This window comes from Molossus molossus, unplaced genomic scaffold (genome assembly GCF_014108415.1).
Source record: "Molossus molossus isolate mMolMol1 unplaced genomic scaffold, mMolMol1.p scaffold_m16_p_20, whole genome shotgun sequence".
In the NCBI taxonomy this organism is placed as follows: Eukaryota; Metazoa; Chordata; class Mammalia; order Chiroptera; family Molossidae; genus Molossus; species Molossus molossus.
In genome coordinates, this window is record NW_023425356.1 from 46920590 (window position 1) to 46943114 (window position 22525).

At 54.2% G+C, this 22525-nt stretch overlaps 1 protein-coding gene across 1 annotated transcript in view; it reads left to right on the forward strand.

The window, feature by feature from the left end:
* The window catches only part of ASTN1 (astrotactin 1), a 282406-nt gene that overhangs the window by 243444 nt on the left and 16437 nt on the right, over nt 1-22525 (forward strand). Inside the window, exons 17-18 of the mRNA XM_036272001.1 lie at nt 16646-16914; nt 20865-20998. Of these exons, the coding sequence (XP_036127894.1) occupies nt 16646-16914; nt 20865-20998 (403 nt within the window). The remainder of the gene's footprint in view (nt 1-16645; nt 16915-20864; nt 20999-22525) is intronic.

Here is a 22525-nt window from a genome sequence, read left to right on the forward strand (position 1 = left end):
CTCTGGGCCTCCGGGCCTCTGGGTCCTCGTCTGCAAAATGGGATAATGACGACAGGGCAGAGGATTGTCAGGACTGAGTCGGGGCTGGCAGAGCATCCAGCCCAGAGGAGGTGCTCAAAAACGTTCATCATTAGGTTATGTGCCCCAATGGGCCCTGCAGCACGGTAGTCCAGCAGGATACTCTGCAAGAAATGAGTTCCGTATTTAAACCGTTTTTGATGACACAGCATGCTGTTTCCTTCCTTCTTGGAGATTGTAACACGGGAGAATTAGAAAAGGCTTTTCAAAGGGTTACCGAAAACCTGCTTACCTTTCACTCGGCCTTGGAAATCTTTCTGAGTGTCTGTCTGTGTGACGGTGAGTAACACCATTAACCAACCCTAAAAACGAAAGTGCGATGGAATCTGCTTAGAATATTCTGAGTCTTTGTTCTGCAGCTTCTCATAAGGTGGGAAGCGCTCTCTTTAAATTCCTCTATCCAGATGTTGCACCAACTTCTCTTCTTTCTCCTGAAATACTCCCTTGGTTTGCCCCTCACTGTCTCTGGAGGCTGTCCCCACCGTCTGACCCCAGACCGGCCTGCCAGCACCGTCCGGCAGCCTCCTGTCTCCCATCCGTTCGAACGTGCGTTCATTCTCCGCGTCAGGGGTCAGGGTACGTGTCCCCGCCCGCTCGGCTGCCACAGCTGTCTCCTCTGCCATTTCCCGTGGAGCTCAGGCAGAGTCTTGCTCCTAACTTTGCTTCAAGCCTAAAATTTCTGGTCTGCTCCTTCAGAGATCCGTTCAGCCTGACCCTACTCTACTCCGTAACTTGATTTATGTAAAACCACCCTTAGCCTGCGGGCTGCGCACACCCAGGGAGCGGGCCAGGTCTGCCTGCGGGTCAGAGGGGCCGACCCCTGGTCCACTGGTTCTCACAGTAAACACGATGCTCGGTGGTACCTGCTCCTACTGCATTCCTACCCTCTGCTCTGGGACACAGATCCTGTCACATTCATTTTCCAGACACACAGAGTGAAGCTTAGAGAGCTCAGGTCACATGGATTCCAAAGACCTGGCTTTAACCACTGGCCCACACTGCCTCTCAGGAATGGCAGGAACTCACGGGAATGGTGGGATGAAGAGGTTTGCTTCAGCCAGAGGCATTTAAACATCTAAAACTGCATTTAACAGGGAATGTGAGTTTCACTGTGATGGCTTGCTCAGGGCAAATTCATTCTAGATCTCTGTTATCATCATGTTCTGTTTTCACAAGCCACGCAGCGGCGGATATGATGTTTAATAGCGTCTACTTCCCCGAGTGTAATATTCTCCCCTATTTGGAGAAAACACACAACCTCTAGCATGTGTTCCGACCTCTCCACCCCCGCGTCCCCCCATGGTGGTGGAAGGTCTTGCTAACCCCTGAAGTACTGGGTGTGTTCCATCCCGGCAAAGCCTCTGCTGGTCTAACCGTCCTCATCCCACCGGCTCCCTAGTTGATCCTCTTTGAAAGCATGCCTACATTCTGTGCGTCTGTCTCCTCTCCATAAGCCAGCACGGCCGTTGCACGTAGGGGTTACACATAATTTGTCCCGGTGTGTTCTGAAGGCCTGCGCAGTACCTAGCAATAGACATTCAACACCGTAGTATTTGCTCCATCAAACTGAACTGAGTTCCAGTTTGGGTCTTCAGACTTTTGCCTGATGTCCTCCAATTAGTCGATGGAAAGAGAGTTCTGGGAGGCTGGATTCAGAAGCACAAGAAGGGTCTACAAAGAGTTCCACTCAAAACAACAAATCAATCGTGGTAACAGCCTTGAGCGGAGCCCCTACCACAATTCACACAGTCTCCACAGCGGTTACTTGCCGACCACAGTCCATTTCTAAGGTGTGTTTCTCAGAGTGCGCAGTTACGTGGGCCTTGGGGCGCTAAGGACACGGGGCGCCCTCGTTCCGTCGTGGGGCGTTATTTGTTTGACACTAGCCTAGAATCGAGACAATATCCGGATTCTCCCCAGGACACTTCTCACTGTGGGAATGATGAGTGAATCCCAGATCCTGTAACTTCAACCTTTGAAACGGAGTCCGTGAGGTAGTATATCTGAGGTGGCTTATTTCCTGTGTTCCTCTGTGGGTTTTTGATTCCAGGCTCATGCAAGGGAAGGTACCGCTGGGGTCTTCGTGCCTAGGAAGGGTTTACTTCTTCTCTTTTCTGTGAAATAAGAAGGAATCTAGACATCCTAGTACCAACACCTAAGTGTTATAAATAGTGACTTAAGGCATAGGATGGGGGCCCCTAAGTGCTGCCATCTAAACCACCCACCCCGGTGAGTCCCATGCAGGTAGTGGTGCATTTGCAGAAGTGTTTTGTAACCGAAAGGTTGACTTGAGGGTCTAAACGTCATCCTGTTCCCAGGTGTCGAACTTTTACTTGCAGTGGGAAAAGCTCAGCATGGCCAAAGCATCTTTTCTACCATTTCCCCTCTAATATTAATTGAGGGGTCATCAAACTCCCAGAGAGATTGGTTGCCAGCATGAGGGTCCTCTGGGGGCCACAGGATCCTGTCACTCTTAACAAGCACGCTGACAATGACCAGGATGCCCAAGAGGCCCCCAGTGGGCAACACAGCCACATCTTTTGATTGATGTCATGCTTTAAAACTGCCCACAGAAACACATTGTCACAAAGTGCCTGTGAATTTCACATCATGTCTTCCTTCTCTTTTCCCATCTCGTGGGACCTCAGGGCCTCTGTGGGGCCGGGACTGGAGCTATGGGTCAGCCATAGTCTGGCTCTGTGCCTCCTGCCATCCAGGCAGCCTGGCCCTGTCAGAGGTCGGGATGAAGCCATGGCTTACTCAGCCTCATGGTGGGGGGCAAGTGGTGGAGCCCCTCCTCCATCCTAGTCCCGTTTCCCCACAATGTGGGAGCTCCTGATCCCTTTACCAAGTGGGAGCTGACCTCCCGTCAACCTTGGTGGCTGAAGCTCCTACAGGTAGATGTCTGCACCTCTAGTTCTGGCTGCTGAGTACCCTCCTTCTGTCCTTCTGTCTCCGGCCCATGCGTGCACAGCCTTGTTTTGTTTTTGAGCATCATTTTTTTTTCACTCATTATGCATTTATTGAGCACCTACTGGGTACCAAGACTGTGCTTGGCAATCAGGATGCGACGGTGAGCAATGGCTCCCTCCGAGAACGAGCGAACCAGCGCCCGAGCTCAGGGCGTCACAGGAATGATCCCATTGACTGCTCAGAGCAATCCTGTGAGATACCTGTTGTCATCAACCCATTTTACAGATAAGGAAACTGCGGCCCAAAGAGGTTCAGTATCTTATATGATACATCTCAAAGCTCTGAATTTAAGCCCAGACCGAGCTGCTTCACATTGTGAGGCACAGATTTCTGGGTGAAGACGGGTCTTGGCCGGCTGAGGTGGTGGCCTGGGATATGACCTGTCACAGCCTCTGTCTCAGCTGCTGACTCTGAGGTCAGACAGGGCTGCTGCACCCCTCCAGCCCCTGTTCATTTCCAGGACCAGACGTCTGCTGTCCTGCTCTCACCGATGGTCCAAGCTCAGGGGTCCCAGACACTCCGACCTCCTCACACGCGCTTGGGTCTGGGGGTCTCTGCTGGCTCGGCGGCTGAGGAGGGCCGTGTCTGTCTGGCTGTCTGGCTGTTTGCTCTCCATCAACCGTCGCTCAGTAGTCTCTTCATTGAAAAACAATCTGCGTGTGCACAGGAGAGTTAGGCATTAAAGGAGACCTTGGCGCCAGGGGCCTTACTGGGCAGAGTGACAAGAAGGCTTCCCGATTGAACACCCAGCAGTGTCGTTTTAACCTTCGTGATTGTGTCAGTAGCTACTGTTACGAGTGTGCAGGGAAGTCATGTCGAATCACAGCGCCCTCTTGCCTGGGCCTAATGGTAACGTCTTCTTTATGGTATTTGCATGAGATGCGTCAGCAATGAAACCGGCTAATGTGTACACACCTGTACAGTCGTTGTCTGTGGCGGAAGCGTTAGATCTGGCCTCGCCTCTGCCCCTCCTGAACGGGGCTGTCTGCGTGGATGTTGCCTCCTCTTCTCCGGGAAGTCCTTCTTGGTAAGGTGGACGTCATGATTGATTGAGTAGGTCTGTCCACAGTCACGTGTACAAGTCTTCGGACTTTCAGTGTGACCACGTAAGGTAGGACTGGCCATACGGGGCTTTCTGTCTAGCAAGGTCCAGAGAACAAAGCCGCTACAGATGGCCAGTGACAGACTCTACCTGTGGAGTGCCCTTCTCGGGGCCGGTGTGTGGCCCTGTGGCTCGGAGCACACTTGGCGACTCCTGGGACAGTTCAGCCCGGGGCCCCAGAGTCAGAATCTGTGCTCTCACTTTAGGCTGCTTGTACCTTGGGGCTCTGCACAGATGCTTGGATGGCTCCACACATAACAGTTGTTTCTTTTTGCCACACAGTAATGATGTTAAATGCCTACGGAGTCTCTTGCCCACTTTTATCTCTTTTACATAATGCGGTTACTTGTAGGATTTTTCAAAAGTGTTCAAACAATATTCATGAAACAAATTACTCTTGTCTGGGGTGGTGCATCCTGACGTGTTGTCGGAAGACGGCCCGAGTCAGGTCCCTTGGTGTGCCTGATGGAATGCGGGTCCCAGCTCCTCCCCAGAGTCAGGGAAGTGCTGAGAAGGTCACAGAACGATAGTTCAATGTGTGGTGCTGAAAGGGACTCGAACTCCTTCCTTTGAACTGCTCCCCTGCTCTGACATCACTAACAAGTGGTTGTCTGGCGTCCCCAGGGGCATGCGGCTCGCCCAGAGCTCACCGTCTCCAGGACTGGCCACCCCACTTTGTATCAGCTGTAAATTATGATCAGAATTGTCTCCAAAGCAACCAAGAGTCTTCTTGTAGCCTCCTCGCCTCCTCCAGAGCCGATTTCAAAGCTCTCTCCTGACTGTCCAGAGCCTGTTGCGTGCCTCTAGCGTCACTACTGACCATGTCGTCTCGTCTCCTCTGCCCACCCCGGCCAGGCACACTGGAAATGAGCTTTTTTCTTATTATCTGTGTATGTGAGTACTGTTCCTGACATACAATAGATGCTCAATGGAAATCTGAGATTTAATAAACTCATCCCTTTATTCATTTGCCACTTGGACCCCAACTCCACACTGAGATGTACGGGATTCACAGGGTCCCACTTCGGTGTCACAGCCCTTCAGATATTTAAAGAGAGAGCCGCTCGGCCTTTGCGGATCTCCTTGTCCCCACCCCAAACTCCCCAGTTCCTTCGTCCACGGGTCCTACGACGCTGTCTCCGGTGCCCTGGAATCCTGGTGGCCCTCCTCTCTCCTCTTGGGTCAGCCAGAACTGAACCAACTCATGGTGTGTGGCTTGCCTCGGCTCTGTTTCTCCCCGGGTGACCCTGGTCACCCAGCTCTCCGTCTTGTGACCTTTGTGTGCCCAAGCATCCTGCTCTTTCCACCATTACAAGTAGTGTTGTGCCCTGGCCAGTGTGGCTCAGCAGTTACAGCATCGGCCTGCGGACCGAAGGGTCTCTGGTTTGATTCCCAGTCAAGGGCATGTACCAGGGTTGCAGGTTCGATCCCCGGTCCTGGTTGGGGTTGTTTGCAGGAGGCCACCAATCGATGTGTCTCTTTCACATCTATGATTCTCTTTCTCTCTCTCTCTCCCTGCCTCCCTCCCTTCCATTCTATCTAAAAAATAATAATAATAATGGAAAAATATCCTCGGGTAAAGATGAACAAACAAAGAAGCAAATGGTGTTGCAAGCAGGCTGAGCCCTCCAGTCTCCTCACAAACCAGTGTGGGTGCAGCTCGCGTAACGAGGCTGTTATTAGGCTGGACAGACAGCTGCGGAGACCAGAGTGTCTGAGAACGGAGGGCGCACGGGCCACTGAGGTGGAAAGAACCTGGGCCACTCGGTGCATTTTAAACTCAAGAGATGAGGGCCGAGATGAGGGACTGTGCAGGCTCCCAAATCGCCACCAGGAGCCACAGTCTATTTGAGCCGGTGGCTCCATCGGGCAGGAAGGCGGCATAAATCTCAGTGAGGCAAAGCTAAGCGGTAACAGACTTTACGTTCTGTCATACATAGTTAATTTGCAGAATAAATTGGTCAGGGCAGCAAAAGGATTTAACATCCGAATTCATTTGAAAAACAGAAGCTAGATGAGTATCGAGAGGAAAATGGAGACGTTACAACACTCCCTTGCTGGTTGGAGTGGTATTATTATTGAATAATATTTTTATTAAAAATGTCTAGAGGGTTTGGTGGTTAAAATATTTATAAGCCAGGCTCTGCAGCAGCACAGGAAGGCACTGAACCTCTGGCTGGGGAGCCAGGGAAGCCCCAAGCGACTCCCACCTGCGGTCAGTCAGGTTAGCCCCCCCCCCCCAAGCACCCTCGTATACACACTCTGTACACGGGGTGTGCAGCTGAGGTTTTGCCCATTTCAGAATTGACCAGGGATTTCCCTGGCCTGTGCTCCTCTTCTCCAGGTTTGAAGCCAGAAAGAGAAGAGCGATGGCTAGGTAAGAGCGATGGCTAGGTAAGAGCGATGGCTAGGTAAGAGCGGTGGCTAGGTAAGAGCGATGGCCAGGTAAGAGCGGTGACTAGGTAAGAGCGGTGGCCAGGTAAGAGCGGTGGCCAGGTAAGAGCGGTGGCCAGGTAAGAGCGGTGAGTAGGTAAGAGCGGTGAGTAGGTAAGAGCGGTGGCTGGGTAAGAGCGATGGCCAGGTAAGAGCGGTGGCTAGGTGAGAGCGGTGGCTAGGTGAGAGCGGTGGCTGGGTAAGAGCGGTGGCTGGGTAAGAGCGGTGGCCAGGTAAGAGCGATGGCTAGGTAAGAGCAATGACTAGGTAAGAGCGATGCCTAGGTAAGAGCGGTGGCCAGGTAAGAGCGGTGGCCAGGTAAGAGCGATGGCTAGGTAAGAGCTGAGCATATATGGGAGGAGATGGAGTCAGTGGAGTGAGCTGGAGAAGGAGTCAGGGTTGCCGCGGATGGTTCAGGGGAGCTAAAGGGACTCGTGGGCGCCCCCTAGAGAGAAGTAGTGCTGCATGGTACCTGGAGGGAAGCCTCATTAATCTGACGGGACCGAGCAGGAGCCACACCCCTAGCAGAGGCTGGCACTGTGCTGGGCCCTCCCTTCCGTCCACGCCCTCTCTGTGTCTATATAGTTTTAGCCCTCTGCTTTTTCTGAGCTACCCTCTGAGTTTTCCTGGCTCCCTCTTGGGGAGAATGAAAAAGCCAGGGAGACGCCTGCCCCTGAGAGGTGTGGGGGTGCACACTGGCTTCTCAGCTCAGCCTCCGACCCAGGAAAAGCAAGACCAGAGAAGAATGAAACCTTGTCTCTAGACACGCGCAGGAGGCGCTGGGCCCTGCTGAGCATGTGCACTCATTCACCAGGGCTTTCTGCTGGTGGGGGTGAACCTGGCAACCCCGCAGGGGTTCGGGGTTCTCACCTCTCTCAGCCTGGGCCCCCACCCCCACCCGCTCCACCCGTGGCGAAGCAGCAGGGCTAACCGAGCGCACCTCTGCACATCCAAGGCTGTGGCTCCCAGTCTCGAGTCAAGTTTATTGGATGTTGACAAGAAGCTGCAGGCAGCTGCTGCTGGGCCTTGGGAAGCTGCGGGGGTGGAAAGGCCTTCCCGATGCCCCTGTGCCCTGGCCAGAATCCCAGGAGACGGACAGCAGCTCCCAAATGGCCAGCCAGTGAATGGTCAGCGGTGGTGCATCAGGGCAGGGCTCACCAGGCAATGTGGACACGGCAGCGGGCTGAACAATGTTTCCTCAAAGTCCAGGCCCACCTGGAACCTCACACGTAACCTGTTTGGAAATGGGGTCTTTGCAGATGTAATTACGTTAAGACGAGGTCCTGCTGGGCTTGCGGTGAGCCCTAAACCCAATGATTGGTGTCTTTAGAAGAGAAGGAAGAAGGGAGTTGGACACAGACTCACAGAAAAAGTCCATGTGGCCACCTAGGCCGCGACTGGGGTGATGTAGCCACAAGCCTGGGAACGCCGAGGAACAGCAGCGCCCCCAGAGGCTAGGAGAGGCGGCGCAGGGCCTTCTCGGGCCTTCGGAGGAGCGAGGCCTGCCGCCCCTGGATTCCACGCTGCCAGCCTGCAGACTGCAGGAATGCACCCGTGTGTTTCAAGCCGCGCATTGGGGATGGTTGCGGCAGCCCTGGGAAGCCAAGAGGGAGAGGCTTGATGCGAACAACCACCTTGGTGATCCACGCAGAGGCCCATGAAAGGCATTTGGTGAACAAAGAAATGGGGCCTCAGGGGCGAGTGAGAAATCGGCATCGTATAAATATTTCCGAAGGTGGGTGTTCGAGGATGCCCGCACCAGTTTATTGCAATTCGGCCCAAACCAAGGAAGCATCTACAGAGTGCCCGGCGCTGGGCTCAGGGACACGCGGATGAGTACGAGCCCACCCTGGCAACGGGCGGGGCACACAGACGTACAGCCAGACTCAGTCTGACACAGCGTGGTCGCTGCTCCTCTGGACACGGGCATGAGGCCCCGTGGAATCATTTCCAGGGATGACAGGAGCAGAGGTCGCTCCGTCAATGTTCAGGAGGGAGCATGAGAGGAAAGAGACATTGGGGGGGGGGGGCAGTGATCTCAGCCCTCACACATGTGAACTTGGTATGTTCGGCCTGATCCTGCCTCTGAGACACCTCAGGCATCCTGGCCTGGCCTTCGTGGCGAACCCTAGTGAAGCTTTGGGTTATCACTTGAGGAGATGCAGACAGAGAGTAGGAAGAGCAAATACCCTTTGCTTCCTTCCATCCCTAAGTATGTGTTGAACCCTTACCCAGTGCAGGACATTGGGGGAGAGCTCGGCCATCCACCAAGACGTCAGGTGGCCCGCTGCCCCCGGGACGGACAGTCCAGCTCATCGATGCCACCCGGTGTGTGTGCCACGAGGACTGTGAAAACGTGCAATTCCTGCTGCTTAGGCAGGGCGCTGAGCTCCTTCCCTTCAGGTCGTCAAATAAACAGTGACAACAGCCAGCACAACAGTAGCCGTCTGGTGGGAATGAATCAAAATTAAACCTATTGTTTTGGGGTCAGATCAGCAAAAAATATAGTTTTTGGGGAGCTGCAGACAGTCAGTAATTAGTTTACGTGTGCATGAGACGAAAGAGGTTGAACGTCACTGGTCCAGCTGAGCAGAAGAGTTGACATCTAAAGTCCAAGCTTTGGGGCTTCCCAGTTGCTCCCGGATCATGTTTTTGTTCCTCCTGAGACGCGGTCTGGGTGGAGCTGGGTCTCCACGCGCTGGTTGCGTCTCTGAGCTGTCCTCACCGTGTCCTCTTCACACACGGTGAAGGTGGACAGGGGCCAGCTTGGCAAAGGCCGTCTTTGTGTTATTAGTCCCTTGGGAGATGCTGCCATTCTTCTACTTGTGGGACTCAACCTCTCATCCCAAACGAAAGTCACTATGACTGACCAAAAAGAGGCTGATGGAGCGTCCGGTGGGTTTCATCCCTTTGTCACTGAGTTAACTGTTCCCCTGCCAAAGCAGACTGACAGGTTCGGGCAAAGACAGAGCACTCCCCTTACACGAGAACTTCAGCTGAACGTGAACCTAATTAGCCGGGAACCTCAGCCAGGCCATCATTTGTTTGACAACACGGCCATTAAGAGGAGGCAGTCTTAACAAAATGGGACCTTATATTATTGACCAATTTTTATAAAGCCAATTGGGCCGTAGGTATCATTTTATTTCTGTCTCCCACAGCTTCCAAATCTGCATAGTCATAATTGATGAGCAAAATTATCACCTGGAGGCACCTTGGGGAAGGGTTTAATCCTGCCTGGTAGGCAATGCTTCATGGGACAGGCAGAAAATCAGAAAACCGCATTCGTAGAGAAGAAAAATGTCAACAAGGATGGGAGGAAACGTAAGCATTTTCTGGCTAAGTATCAATTAAACAAAAATTCAATTTTCCAGAAGACACCTTTTCTCCAGCCTCGCAGGTAACGACGCCTCGCTGAGGGCCTCGTGGGGCTTGGTGGCCGCTAATTAGCACGCTGGACCTCGACACACCCCAGCGGCTGCTGTGCTTATAACAAAGACCGTCTGCTATTTCCAGAAACTTCCCAAAGAAACACCAAAGCCACGGGTCTTAGGTGGGCAGTGACTTTAATTTTAGAACGGAAAATAAGGGGTGCAGGCTCACAAAGGATTTTTTTCTTTTGAATTTGAATTCAGGACAAGAATATAAACTCTTCGGAGTGGGGACCTTTCCTGGACATGTGGAGCAGTTGGGAGCCAATAGTTCTGCAGTATTTGGCCCCCAAGGAAGATGTGCTTCCGCTGAGCTAAGGGGCGGGATGGCAGGGGACGCGGTGGCCCGTGGCAGGCGGAGCCTGGCGGAGCAGAGGCCTGCGCAGACACGGGAGTGCGTTTCATCCCCCACCAGCCTTGGTTCCAGGCGCCTTGCTCTCTGTTGCTATCACAACCCCTGTTTGTTTGTTTGTTTTTGTTTTTTGCTGGTGGGTTCTTCCATCTTCACTACTATTCGGTACCCATGGTCTCCCAGGCCCGGGGCACCAGCCATGCCCTTTGTCACTCGGTGGCATTAGTGGCTGTCCTTCCCACATTCTCGAGCCACAAGGGAACCACTGCCTCCTCCTCAGCGCCAGAGCCGGCTGCTCCCTTCCTTCTGCTCAAACCCTTCAATCCCAAGCAGTTAGTTACCAGCACACATTAAGGAACCTGGGGATGCAAGGGTGTGTTTCACAAAATCAGCAAAACGCACTTTGGCAGTCTTCCTTCTTGGCAAGTAAATATTCTCTCTCCGATGTCCACTGGTACCTGAGGGTGGTGAAACGCACGCTGGGTTGATGTCCCTCTTTGCAGAAACCTGGGCCATCCCCAGAGAACCCAGGACACGAAGGCAAGAGAGGCATGTAAACCCCGCCTACCCGGTTAGTACCCCCAGAACACAGTCAGTTGTCACTTTGCATACGGGTCATTGTAAGTGATTTATTAATTCAACAAACACTTGTAGGCATTCCATAAATATGTGTTTAATGAGCTGTCGAATGCATCAATGACGTTACACGTTGGGCACTGTGGGGTTTATAGTGAAGAACAAGACGTAATCTCCCTCCACAGGAGCCCACCCGCGATGGGGTGGCTGGCGGACAGGACGCACAAGTACACAGGCATTGTGAGAATGATTAAATCTAGAAACTATGTGGCCCAGGTGCTACTAAGCCCTCTCCGCGGACGAAAGCAGCTCGTCTTTACCAGAGCCTTGCGAAGTCAGTTCGGCTCCCGTCTCCACGCCCAGGAAGGTTAAGAAACTCGCCTTCGGTCACCCAGCGAGCAGGTGGTCAGGGCAGAATGAAACCAGGCCATCGGAGGCCCCCACTTTGGAGCGCATTGCCGTGGGCAGCTGCGGGCAGGCCAGAGGCGGCTGGTGGGGGAAAGAATGTTTGAGACGGGGTGGTGGGCTGGAGAGCCGGACCCAGCCCACAGTGCAGCCGGGGTTTCCGCCGCGAGCCCTTTGCTGAGCTGGGACCTGCGAGGGAGGGCAGATGGGGGGCCGGGGGGGGGATGAGGGTGCGTGGGAACGCGTGGGGACGAAGGCGCCTGTTGGCTGACGTCTGAGTGGATTTACGAGCGGGCGGGAGGTTCTGGTGCCCTTGAGGAGGAGGCCCCAGCCCGAAGAGTAGGGCGGGCTGTCGTCAGATGGCGCTTTGTTCTTTCTGCTTGTTTGGAGCTTTGGCGAGGGGCTGGAGTCCACACGGATGCTTTGGTTTATTATGTTTGCTTTAAAAAATTTAATCTCTTGTTGTGACTTAATATATTCACTCCCCCTTCTCCTCTGAGATATATGTGTGTGTGTGTATGGAGAGATTCATGGATAGATAACAGTAGATAATAGGTAGATGGTAGATATACATAGGTAGATAGACAGATAACAGTAGGTAATAGGTGGATGATAGAGAGTTGATGGATGATAGATAGATGATAGATAGATAGATAGATAGATAGATGATTGATGATAGATAGATAGATAGATGACTAATGATAGATAAATAGATAGACAGATGATTGATGATAGATAGATAGATAGATAGATAGATAGATAGATAGATAGATGATAGACAGATGATGGATATGGGTACGTACACCTAAACGAGGCATAATGTCAAAGATGAGGCAGACACGCCCCGGAGCCCAGGGCACTCGCTGTAGAACACAGAGGTGTAGAGAAGTGGCCAGTTTATGCCCGATCCTTTACCCTCTGACTATTAATCCATCACATGGTATTTTACCCAGACATTGTGTCCCATGGCAGATCTAGGAGTGCAGATAAAGTCCATCCAGAGTCTCCTGAACCCCCCATCCAAAGACAGGAATGAGACTCGGAGAACTCAGGACATCCGATGTGAATCACAAGGAGTAGACTGGGTGGGGATGGGGTGGGACCTGGAGTGGGTGTCGTGGGCACAGGGCTCAGTGTGCTATGGCCATGTTCCCTTTGCTCCGTGTCAAACTCTCTTTCCTGCGGACGGGAACTGTCCGGAAGCTGGGACCTGGGTAGCTGGCACCGGGTCTCCTCGCTGCCTAATGAACAGCCTCTGTAGCTCTGGCTGTGATGTCATTAGCATCGCGTTGCCTTGGGCACCAACTCGGGAGAGAGATTCTTAAAGCAGCCCCAGAATCCTACAGGAATTGTACCAATTTACTTCATAACAACTAATTCACTTTTGTGACCTGTCAGCTCCTCACCAGCACAGCAGGCCCGGCATGAGGATGGCTCGGTCACTCTCGTCATCTTCCTGTGTGGCCGGGTCTAGGTGGGTCAGCATGTACATGCCCAAGGCCATGGGCGCGACCACCGTGAGATTTTGAACATCGAGAAGGCCAATATTCTCACACCACGATATTCTCGGGGGGGAAATTGTCTACCGTGTGCCGTAGGGCACAGATTTAGCCTCAAGCAAATGGCATTTATTTATAGCAAGCTGTATTGGCAAAGTGCTTCGCAGTTCGGGGTTGTGAACTACATTTCAGGTTGGCAGCTTTTCCACTGCTAAGAAACCCAAGTGCATGGCGGGACCCCAGAGCCACCTCCTCCGAGCAGCCGGGTGGATTCTGCAGGCGGGCTGAGAGGAGGCCTCGCCCACACCGCGCATTCTCCACCAGAAGGCACCTATGCCAGTTGTCATCTTGTAAGGCTTATTTATGTCCAGGGACTGTGTATTTGTTGAACTAGAACATTCATTTTACTTAAGAGACAATGTAGTGTCTCAAATTACAAGAGTATTTCTACCCAGGCTCTAGAGGGTGGATGAGGGGAGGAGCCCCAAGGACTGCCATTGGAGTGGGCCATGGGAGGAGGAGCCACTGAGCCACGAGCCACCCCCTGCCGCTGTCTACACAGGGCCCGCCCGCTCCAGAGGAAGGGAGTGAAAAGCCAGTGTCAAAGATCAGACTCCTGACACTCTTAGGATCCACGGCCGCCTCCTCGCCACGGAGGTGGCGGTGATAGGTTCTCTCTTCAGGTGAAGGGAGATTGATCTGGGCTTTCGCCACCGGGCTCCATCATTTTTAGGAGTATTTCCCAACTGTATCTTTAACCACGCATGGAAAATGCGTTTCCTCCTTGAACAATCTCTCTCTCACACACATCTCTATTCTCCGCCGGCGCCTTCCAGGAGCGCACTGCTCATCACTGCGAATCCAGCTCCTCTCTAGACAGCTCCATCCTGTGCGATGGGGGGGCCGGGGGGACCGGGGGGACCAGGGGGGCCGGGGGGGACAGGGGGGCCGTTAGTCTTGGCCCCAGCGGGTCCCGTTTTATCTGGACCAGCATATTTTCGGAAGGCAAGCATGGTTCTGAATTAAAACAAGAGTTGGGTGGCTTCCCCCGTATTCCTCACACCCTCCTTGCCCGGCCTCTCCTCCCTCACCTTGCACCTGTCCAGGGCTGAAGGCTAGTGGGTGGGGGAGGAGGGGTGGCTGCATCCTGATTTTTAACACTTTTTATGAATTTATTGGAGTGAGGTTGCTTCATAAAATGACGTGTGTTTCAGGTCAGCGTCTGGATTTTAATCGGGAAAGCCAGAAGACAGCGCGGGAGCAGGCCCTCAGAGGTTCAATTAAAGCCTTAATGAGGGGTTGCTGGGGGCAGGAGGCTGTCGCTCAGGTTGACTGTGTGGGGTTGCAGTGCCCTCTAGTGGCCGCACCTGACTCAGACCCGGAGTCCTGAGCGGGGTTCGGCGGGACTATGCGACTCCGCGTGCACGTGGGTGCGGGGCGTGGGGGACATTCCTGGGTCCTTGGGAATGAAAGTGACAGAAGAGGAATTCCGTGGCATCGTATTCTCCCCCCAAAGCAAATTTTACTCCACGTGAAGGATATTGAAGGGGATTTTAATGTTCTCTTGTGAGTTTTGTTTTCCCTTGATTGTCTTGCATCCCTGGCTTTATATTTTTCTCCTTGGGATACATTGGATGGAGTTGTTTTGCTCATCAATTTTTTTTTGTTGATTGATGGAGAAAAACTGTGCCTCCGCGCTATTGTCTAAGTAGCTACGTGTTGCTTTTCCATACGTCTATTTTCTGTGATGCCCAAGTGGTCATAGAATTGATCGCCCCGTTTCTCTCCTCTCCCCGAAGTCATTTTAGATTTGCGATCGCCACCTAGTGGTCACTTTGTGGAAACCGTTCCCAGCCTCTGTTCTCAACAAGGGCTGTGGGTTGACACTGAAATGCATGTGATTCCAAGGGGCCCGGGCCAAACCAGTGACCCTCAAGCTCTCTGGTAACGCTGGCAAGGCAACAATTTAATTTCATTATCTTGAAAAAAAGCACTGTATCTTTACTGCTTTTTTTAAAAAATTCATTCACCTTCTCAGTGAACGAAGGCCTGTTTTTCTGGAAATACCATCAAGAATTCAAAGCCCTCGCCCACCCCTAGCATCCTTGCCCAGTCCATAGAGCCTGGCCAGGGGCTGGGCGAGGACAGCCCTGCCGCGTGGAGGCCACTCCACAAACACTCCCAGCCACGAGTGGCATAAGCCTGAACGTCAGTCAAGATTGACACGTTGGTTGAAGTGACTTTGGGGCTAGCTGTGTGGGCCCCTGGGCCTCCCATTTAGTGACAGCATTCTTGGTTTTGCTGTGTGCAGGTATGTAGTTCCCTGGAAATCCAGGAAGGGCTTGAGCCCCCCTCTGGCGCCGTTGTTAAACCAGATGCAAATGTGAAATACACTATATCCCACATTTACTGTCACCGGTGGAGTCTGCCTTAGTGCGCAGGAGCCCACGCGTGGAGATGCGGGGTAAAAATGCCCGGTCCGCGTGAGGGCACTGCCCATCTGCCAACAGCCACGCTGAAATGCCTGGCGGTGCACCTGGAACCAGAGGGGGCGGGGCGGGGGCTGGCACCGCCTCCTGGGCCCCACCCCAGAGAGAAGTCAGCTATGGAGTCCATGAGTCCCATGTATCTCGCAACCACCTTCCGAACCCTTTGCAAAGCCTTTCAACCAGTTGCCCCAGGGTCCGGCCCATCGAACATCACACTTGCTGTGTCCGAGAGGACAGAATGGATGGTCTGTGTCTGCCTATCATTTCCAAAAGCCCAGTGAGCTCCCTGCCATTGCTTCCTGTTTGGTGCTGCAGAGCGTACGGGAACTCTCGGGGGACCCAGGGGTTCTGCCCCCAGACTCTACTTCCATCTTCCTGCAGACTTGCTAAGTGAAGTGGAAATTATGAAGGCTCGGAAGAGAAATACCAAGCAGTGCTTTCTTCTGTAGGGGACACTGTCATTTTCTGGTAGGCATTTCTAATGTTTGTCATCAAAAGTAAAACAAGAGCCCGCCACCTCCAGCTCCCTTTTACTTCTCAGTCAGGGTGATATGGACCCACCTCAAGCTTTGGAGTGTAAATCTTTTTGAAAAAGTCAAAATTCCTTCCCCACCTTCAACACATTGATTAATAATGAAGCTGAGATGTCCTACGACGTGAAGGCTTTGGAATCAGACAGATCTGGATTCGAATCTCAGATCTCACAATAGACTAGCTGTGTGATCTTGAGGCTCTTGGCCTCACTTCTCTCATCTCTAAAGTGGGTGTAATGATAGAATTCCATGCAGAGAGCTGGTGTAAGGGTTAAAGGAGGTCTTGATCAGGTATCACATTCCTGGCACATGCAGGTTCCATAAATCTTACCCATAGGTATGGTTTGAACTATGACGATGATGATTCGACATGGGCTAGCTACCATTATGTGCTTTAAAATCGTTCTGGGCTTTACTGAGCAGCAGTTCGGGGTGGGCACTGTTCATACCTCACTCTCTGGGTGCAGAGCAACCACTGCTGTTATTGTTTGCATCACTGATGGCAGTCCCAGGCCGGCACACAACCACAGACACGTCCCCGACAGGATCGGTGGAGCTGAGGATGCCCAGAAGGGAGACAGCCTGCCCCCGCATGGGGAGCCTCTGGGAGGGGGGTTCCCCAGACTGACTGGACGACAGAATCACACTCTTCCCTGCTCCGTGACAGTTTCTGACCTCTCAAGGAGTTGACTCCAGCCCTCGTGGGCCATGAGGCCGTGTAGTCCCTCTCGTTCTCCTCCCCCACTCTGTTCCGTCTCCTGTTGTGTCTGGCAGGCAACTCCCCATCCGACGAGTCGGAGGAGCGGGAACGAGACCCCAAGGTGCTGACCTTCCCGGAGTACATCATCAGCCTGTCAGAGTCCGGCACCAAGCGCATGGCGGCCGGAGTCCGCATGGAGTGCCACAGCAAGGGCCGCTGCCCCGCGGCCTGCCCCTTGTGTCACGTGGCACCTGGCCCTGACACCCCTGCGGAGCCAGTTCTGCTGGAGGTGACCAGAGCAGCCCCCATCTATGAACTGGTTACCAACAACCAGACCCAGAGGGTAAGCAGCCTGGGAGGGTAAGAGAGGGCGCGGCTCGGGGAGGTAACGAGCATGGAGGGTGTGGCAGATGCCTGAGGAGGTGACTGCAGCTGAGCCCATGCTAGACGGTGGATAGTGAGACTTTTTGTTCAGATGAGCTGGGCACCTAATTTGCTTCTATTTGCCTATTTGCATATGAAATCAAGTCAATGCATTCACCACTGAATGGTCATGACTCAGGAGTCACAACTGATTCCTTAGGTCTCTGAGCAATAGGGGCTGGAGGGGAGAAGGTAGACGGGGAGACATCGCATCCGTGGTCGGCGGTCATTGTTCAGAAAGCCTTGGGGACAGCATGGGAGGAGTTAGCTCTGCCTCCCCTCATCGGCAGGTCCCGGCCTGGACGGCTTCAGGGAGACTAGCAGGAGCATGTTGGGCTGTGGGAACAATCTGGGCACCTGAGCCTGGAGGGGTTGGTTTCCCACCCATCCCTCTGACTCAAAATCAAAACGCCATGTCCCTACGGTTCCTGCCTTGTACTGTGCTGTGGGTCATGACATCTCCCAACTGCGCCTCTGTCCCCTCTGTCTCTCCCTTTCCAAAGGTGCGAGGAGAAAAAGCAGGGACCCACCTGGATAAGTGGGAACAATGTGACCGAGGTGGTGACTTAGCTCATGTTCTCTCTGATCTCAAGGATGTCAAGGACAGAGCGGGTCAAAACAGACACCCACCAAATAAAACAGGACAGCTCGGGTGCGGGACTTCTGAGACTATGGGCAAAGGTGACCTTGGGGCCCAGGCCTAGTAGTCACAGCAGTGAGGGGCTCCCTAGCTGAGGGGTGTGCCCGTCCAGGTGGGGTGATCATTGCTTCTGTCCCCTTTTGAGGGGCAGCCTGTGTCACAGTCTGTTTCGCAGGTGTGTCTAACCCAGCAGGAGGGCTTTTGTGTGCATGTGTCTCTCGTCTACCGGCCCTGCGCAGGCACCGCTGAGGGTTGGAAAGGGAGGGACAGAAAGATACACTGATCCTCCAGATTACTGAGTCCCCTCAGTCTGACAGAGTGACTGGGAGGAGGAGTGGGAGGGAAGGATTGGTCCCCGCTCCCTAGAGGCCCCAGCCTGAGGAGGGTGAGCACCGTGTCACCTGTTCTAGGCTAACCGGCCTGGGCGGAGTTCCGGAGGGCGGCACGCAGGGCACCAGCTCTGGCTTCAGTGTGGCGTTTCTGGGTTGTCTTTCTTTTCTCCTTCCTCCCCGCCACCGTGTCTCCTTTTCTTCCTTCCCCTCCTCCTTCTTCCTCCTCCTCCTCCTCCTTCTCTTCTTCCTCCTCCTCCTTCTTCCTCCTCCTCCTTCTTCTTCCTCCTCCTTCTTCTCTTCTTCCTCCTCCTCCTTCTCTTCCTCCTCCTCCTCCTTCTTCCTCCCCCTCCTTCTTCCCTTCTTCCTCCTCCTCCTTCTTCTCTTCTTCCTCCTCCTCCTTCTTCCTCTTCCTTCCTCCTCCTCCTTCTTCTCTTCTTCCTCCTCCTCCTTCTTCCTCTTCCTTCCTCCTCCTCCTTCTTCTCTTCTTCCTCCTCCTCCTCCTTCTTCCTCTTCCTTCCTCCTCCTCCTTCTTCTCTTCTTCCTCCTCCTCCTTCTTCTTCCTCCTCCTTCTTCTTCCTCCTCCTTCTTCCTCCTCCTTCTTCTCTTCTTCCTCTTCCTCCTTCTTCCTCTTCCTTCCTCCTCCTCCTCCTTCTTCCTCCTCCCCCTCCTTCTTCCTCCTCCTCCTTCTTCCTCTTCCTTCCTCCTCCTCCTCCTTCTTCCCTTCTTCCTCCTCCTCCTTCTTCCCTTCTTCCTCCCCCTCCTTCTTCCCTTCTTCCTCCTCCTCCTCCTCCTTCTCTTCCTCCTCCTTCTTCTTCCTCCTCCTTCTTCTTCCTCCTCCTCCTTCTTCCTCTTCCTTCCTCCTCCTCCTCCTTCTTCCTCCTCCTCCTCCTTCTTCCTCCTCCTCCTCCTTCTTCCTCCCCTCCTTCTTCCCTTCTTCTCCCTCCTCCTTCTTCCTTCTTCCTCCTCCTCCTTCTTCTCTTCTTCCTCCTCCTCCTTCTCCTCTCCTTCCTCCTCCTCCTTCTTCTCTTCTTCCTCCTCCTCCTTCTTCCTCTTCCTTCCTCCTCCTCCTTCTGCTCTTCTTCCTCCTCCTCCTCCTTCTTCCTCTCCTTCCTTTCTTCCTCCTCCTTCTTCTCTTCTTCCTCCTCCTCCTTCTTCTTCCTCCTCCTTCTTCCTCTCCTTCTTCCTCCCCTCCTTCTTCCTCTTCCTTCCTCCTCCTCCTCCTTCTTCCTCTTCCTTCCTCCTCCTCCTCCTTCTTCCTCCTCCTCCTCCTTCTCCTCCTCCCCCTCTCCTTCTTCCTCCTCCTCCTTCTTCCTCTTCCTTCCTCCTCCTCCTCCTTCTTCTCCCTTCTTCCTCCTCCTCCTTCTTCCTCTTCCTTCCTCTCCTCCTCCTTCTTCCCTTCTTCCTCCCCCTCCTTCTTCCTCCTCCTCCTTCTGCCCTTCTTCCTCCTCCTCCTTCTTCCTCTTCCTTCCTCCTCCTCCTTCTTCTCTTCCCTCCCCCTCCTTCTTCCTCCTCCTCCTTCTTCCTTCTTCCTCCTCCTCCTTCTTCCTCTTCCTTCCTCCTCCTCCTTCTTCTCTTCTTCCTCCTCCTCCTTCTTCTTCCTCCTCCTCCTTCTTCTCTTCTTCCTCCTCCTCCTTCTTCCTCTTCCTTCCTCCTCCTCCTTCTTCTCTTCTTCCTCCTCCTCCTCCTTCTTCCTCCTCCTCCTTCTTCCTCTTCCTTCCTCCTCCTCCTCCTTCTTCCCTTCTTCCTCCTCCTCCTCCTTCTCTTCCTCCTCCTCCTCCTTCTTCCTCCCCCTCCTTCTTCCTCCTCCTCCTTCTTCCCTTCTTCCTCCTCCTCCTTCTTCTTTTCTTGCTCCTCCTCCTCCTCCTTTTTCTTCCTCCTTCTTTCTCTTCCTCCTCCTTTTTCTTCCTCTCCTTCCCCCTCCTCCTCCTTCTTCCTCCTCTTTCTTATTTCTCCTCCTCCTCCTTCTTCCCCACCCCGGCTGAAGGCTCCAGCCGGCAGGACCCCACCCTCACCAGGGAATTGCCCCATCACAAGTCTGGGTCCCTCGCTGGTCTTATTCAGTCCTTTTGTCTTTCATGTGATAGCAAATGTCTGCTGGGAAACCACTGCAGTGGAGAATTGTTCTAGGCTCTGGGGTATTTGGAAGCTTTCATGTAAGACTCACCCCTGTCATTCGAGGATAATAGTAAGTGCCGGCACTTACTGATGCCTGATGTGTGCTGTTCATAGGTGACAGGTGAGCTCGCGTGGGCACAGCCACCCTACGAGGAAAGTGCCATTTCCAGCCCATCTGCCACTGCGGACGCTGCGATCGTGTGACCTGCTCAAGGTTACATGGCAGCGATCGTGTGACCTGCTCAAGGTCACATGGCAGCGATCGTGTGACCCGCTCAAGGTCACATGGCAGCAAGGGGCAGGGCTCGCATTCACGACACCTGTGAGCGACCCAAGGCTGGAGGGAAGCACGGGGAACAGGGCAGGACGAAGAAGGCAGGAGGGGGCACAGAGGAGCACCTGAGAAGGCTCAGTGCCCTGGGTGGAGGGAAGAGGCGAAGGCAGGTCCCCCGCTGTCTGGTAAAGCGTCACTGTTGCTAGAGCCCAGGTGCGGAATGACGGGGTGCATAGAGGCGGGGGGGCCGGTGGAGTCAAACTTGCTTCCGAGGTCTCAGCCGCAGGGACGACTGCGATGCTCATCGAGACAGGCCTAGAGGTCCGAGGAGGCCTAGATCTCCCAGAGGGTCTCCTGGCGTGGGAACGTTTGATCACACGTGGTGAAGAGGTGCTGCAGCCGACGGGCTGGAGGTTACTGAAGGCCAAGCAGAGGCTGAGGCGCTGTCCCTTGATTCTGGCGACTCGGCCCTGGACCCCGACACTCACTCTCTTCTCTGCCTCTCGCAGCTCTTGCAGGAGGCCACCATGAGCTCTCTGTGGTGCTCTGGGACTGGAGACGTCATCGAGGACTGGTGTCGCTGCGACTCCACCGCCTTTGGAGCTGACGGGCTGCCCACGTGTGCACCTCTCCCGCAGCCCGTGTACGAGCCCCTCCCCGCCTCCCTCCCCGCCTCCCTCCCCCGCCTCCCTCCCCGCCTCCCTCCGCACTGATGGCAGAGGCTTGCGAAGGGCCTGCCCTTTGCAAAGCTGTGGGCGGTCCGGGAACAGCACACCACCCTCAGCAGGGCCTTGAGATTTCAGGCCCCCAGGGGAGGCAGGTGCAGAGTGCAGTGCAGCAGGAACGGCTTGACAATAGTCACAGGAGACCTTTGGGTGAGGGCTTCATGAAGGAGGTGCACTTGCCTTTCCCTTTGAAGGCAGAGAAAGTAGGACAGCTGGCAGAAGGCCAGGGGTAAAAGCGGTGTCGCAGCAGAGGAAGCCGGGTCTGTAATGAGACCCTCCCGAGGCCCCAACCCACCTGCCGGTGCCAGGCACTGTGGAGCAGTTAGGTTCTGTTATCCCCCTTGGAGCAGACAGGGGATGGATCTGGACGGAGTCGTGTTCCAAGGTCACAGCAGGAAAGCAGAACCATGGCCGAGAGGCGCTGGCCTGAGCCATCATGGGACGGAGAGGACACACCAAGAGACCACTCTGGTGGAACCGCGGGGCTTGGTGGCTGGCGGGGGCTGGGAAGGAAGCGGTTGAGAATGGACTTAGGCTGGGAGGCTGGAGTGATGATCAGGCCATGACGAAGAAAAGCATCGGAGAAGCAAGTCTGCGGAGGAGGCTGGTTCCGTGTGGGCCTGCCCCGGAGTCACCGTGGGGCCGTCCTAGAGCGATGGCCCGTGGTCAGAGGGAAAGATGGTCTGGAGCAGAGATGAGTTCAGTCAGACCCAAAGGGATGAGGAAGGGCACCGCAGCTCTGAGAAAGGACGCTCCAGGATGGGTACCAACTGGGAAGAGAGGGGGTCGGGGCTGAACACGGGGGCATCTGCCCTGGAAGGGAGAACAGAGTCCAACACGCTGCAAATGAACTTGTCCGTCTGCCCCAGAGGAAGCCTGCACAGACCAGCCAAACAGCCTGTAGATCCTGCTGGGCCAGGGCCCACGGCAGGAACCCTAATTCTCTGTCTAATACAGAGTGCTGGGGCGCCTGACCCCGGGGGGCGGTAAGGCCAAGAAAGCCTGGGGCGAGGAGCAGGCCCCGAGGTGCCTGGAGGGCTGAGCGGGCAGGAGAAGGTGCAGAAAGGCCAGGAAGTAGGAGGCTGGCCTTGGCGAACACTGCCCTCGACTGCTACACGGAAGTGTGGCCGGCACGACCGCCACGACTGCGCAGGAAGGAACCGAGAACAAAGGCAACACAACAGTAGTGTCGTGACAAGCCAGCGTCTTCCCTTGTCCAGAGGCCTTCTCGATGTAGGTTCTCTCAGCCACTGGTTCTTGCTCTTTACAGACGTATCTTGGACCTCTTGAGTCAAAAGACAATGAAGCTCCCTATCAGTGAAAGTCCTCCCTTTCGGTAGAAAAGGAGCCGCTAGAAGACGGTGCTTTTTGACGGACTCACCAACAAAGAAAGCTACCTTTGACATGACGCCGAAGCCACCAAGAGATATCACCAGGGACACACG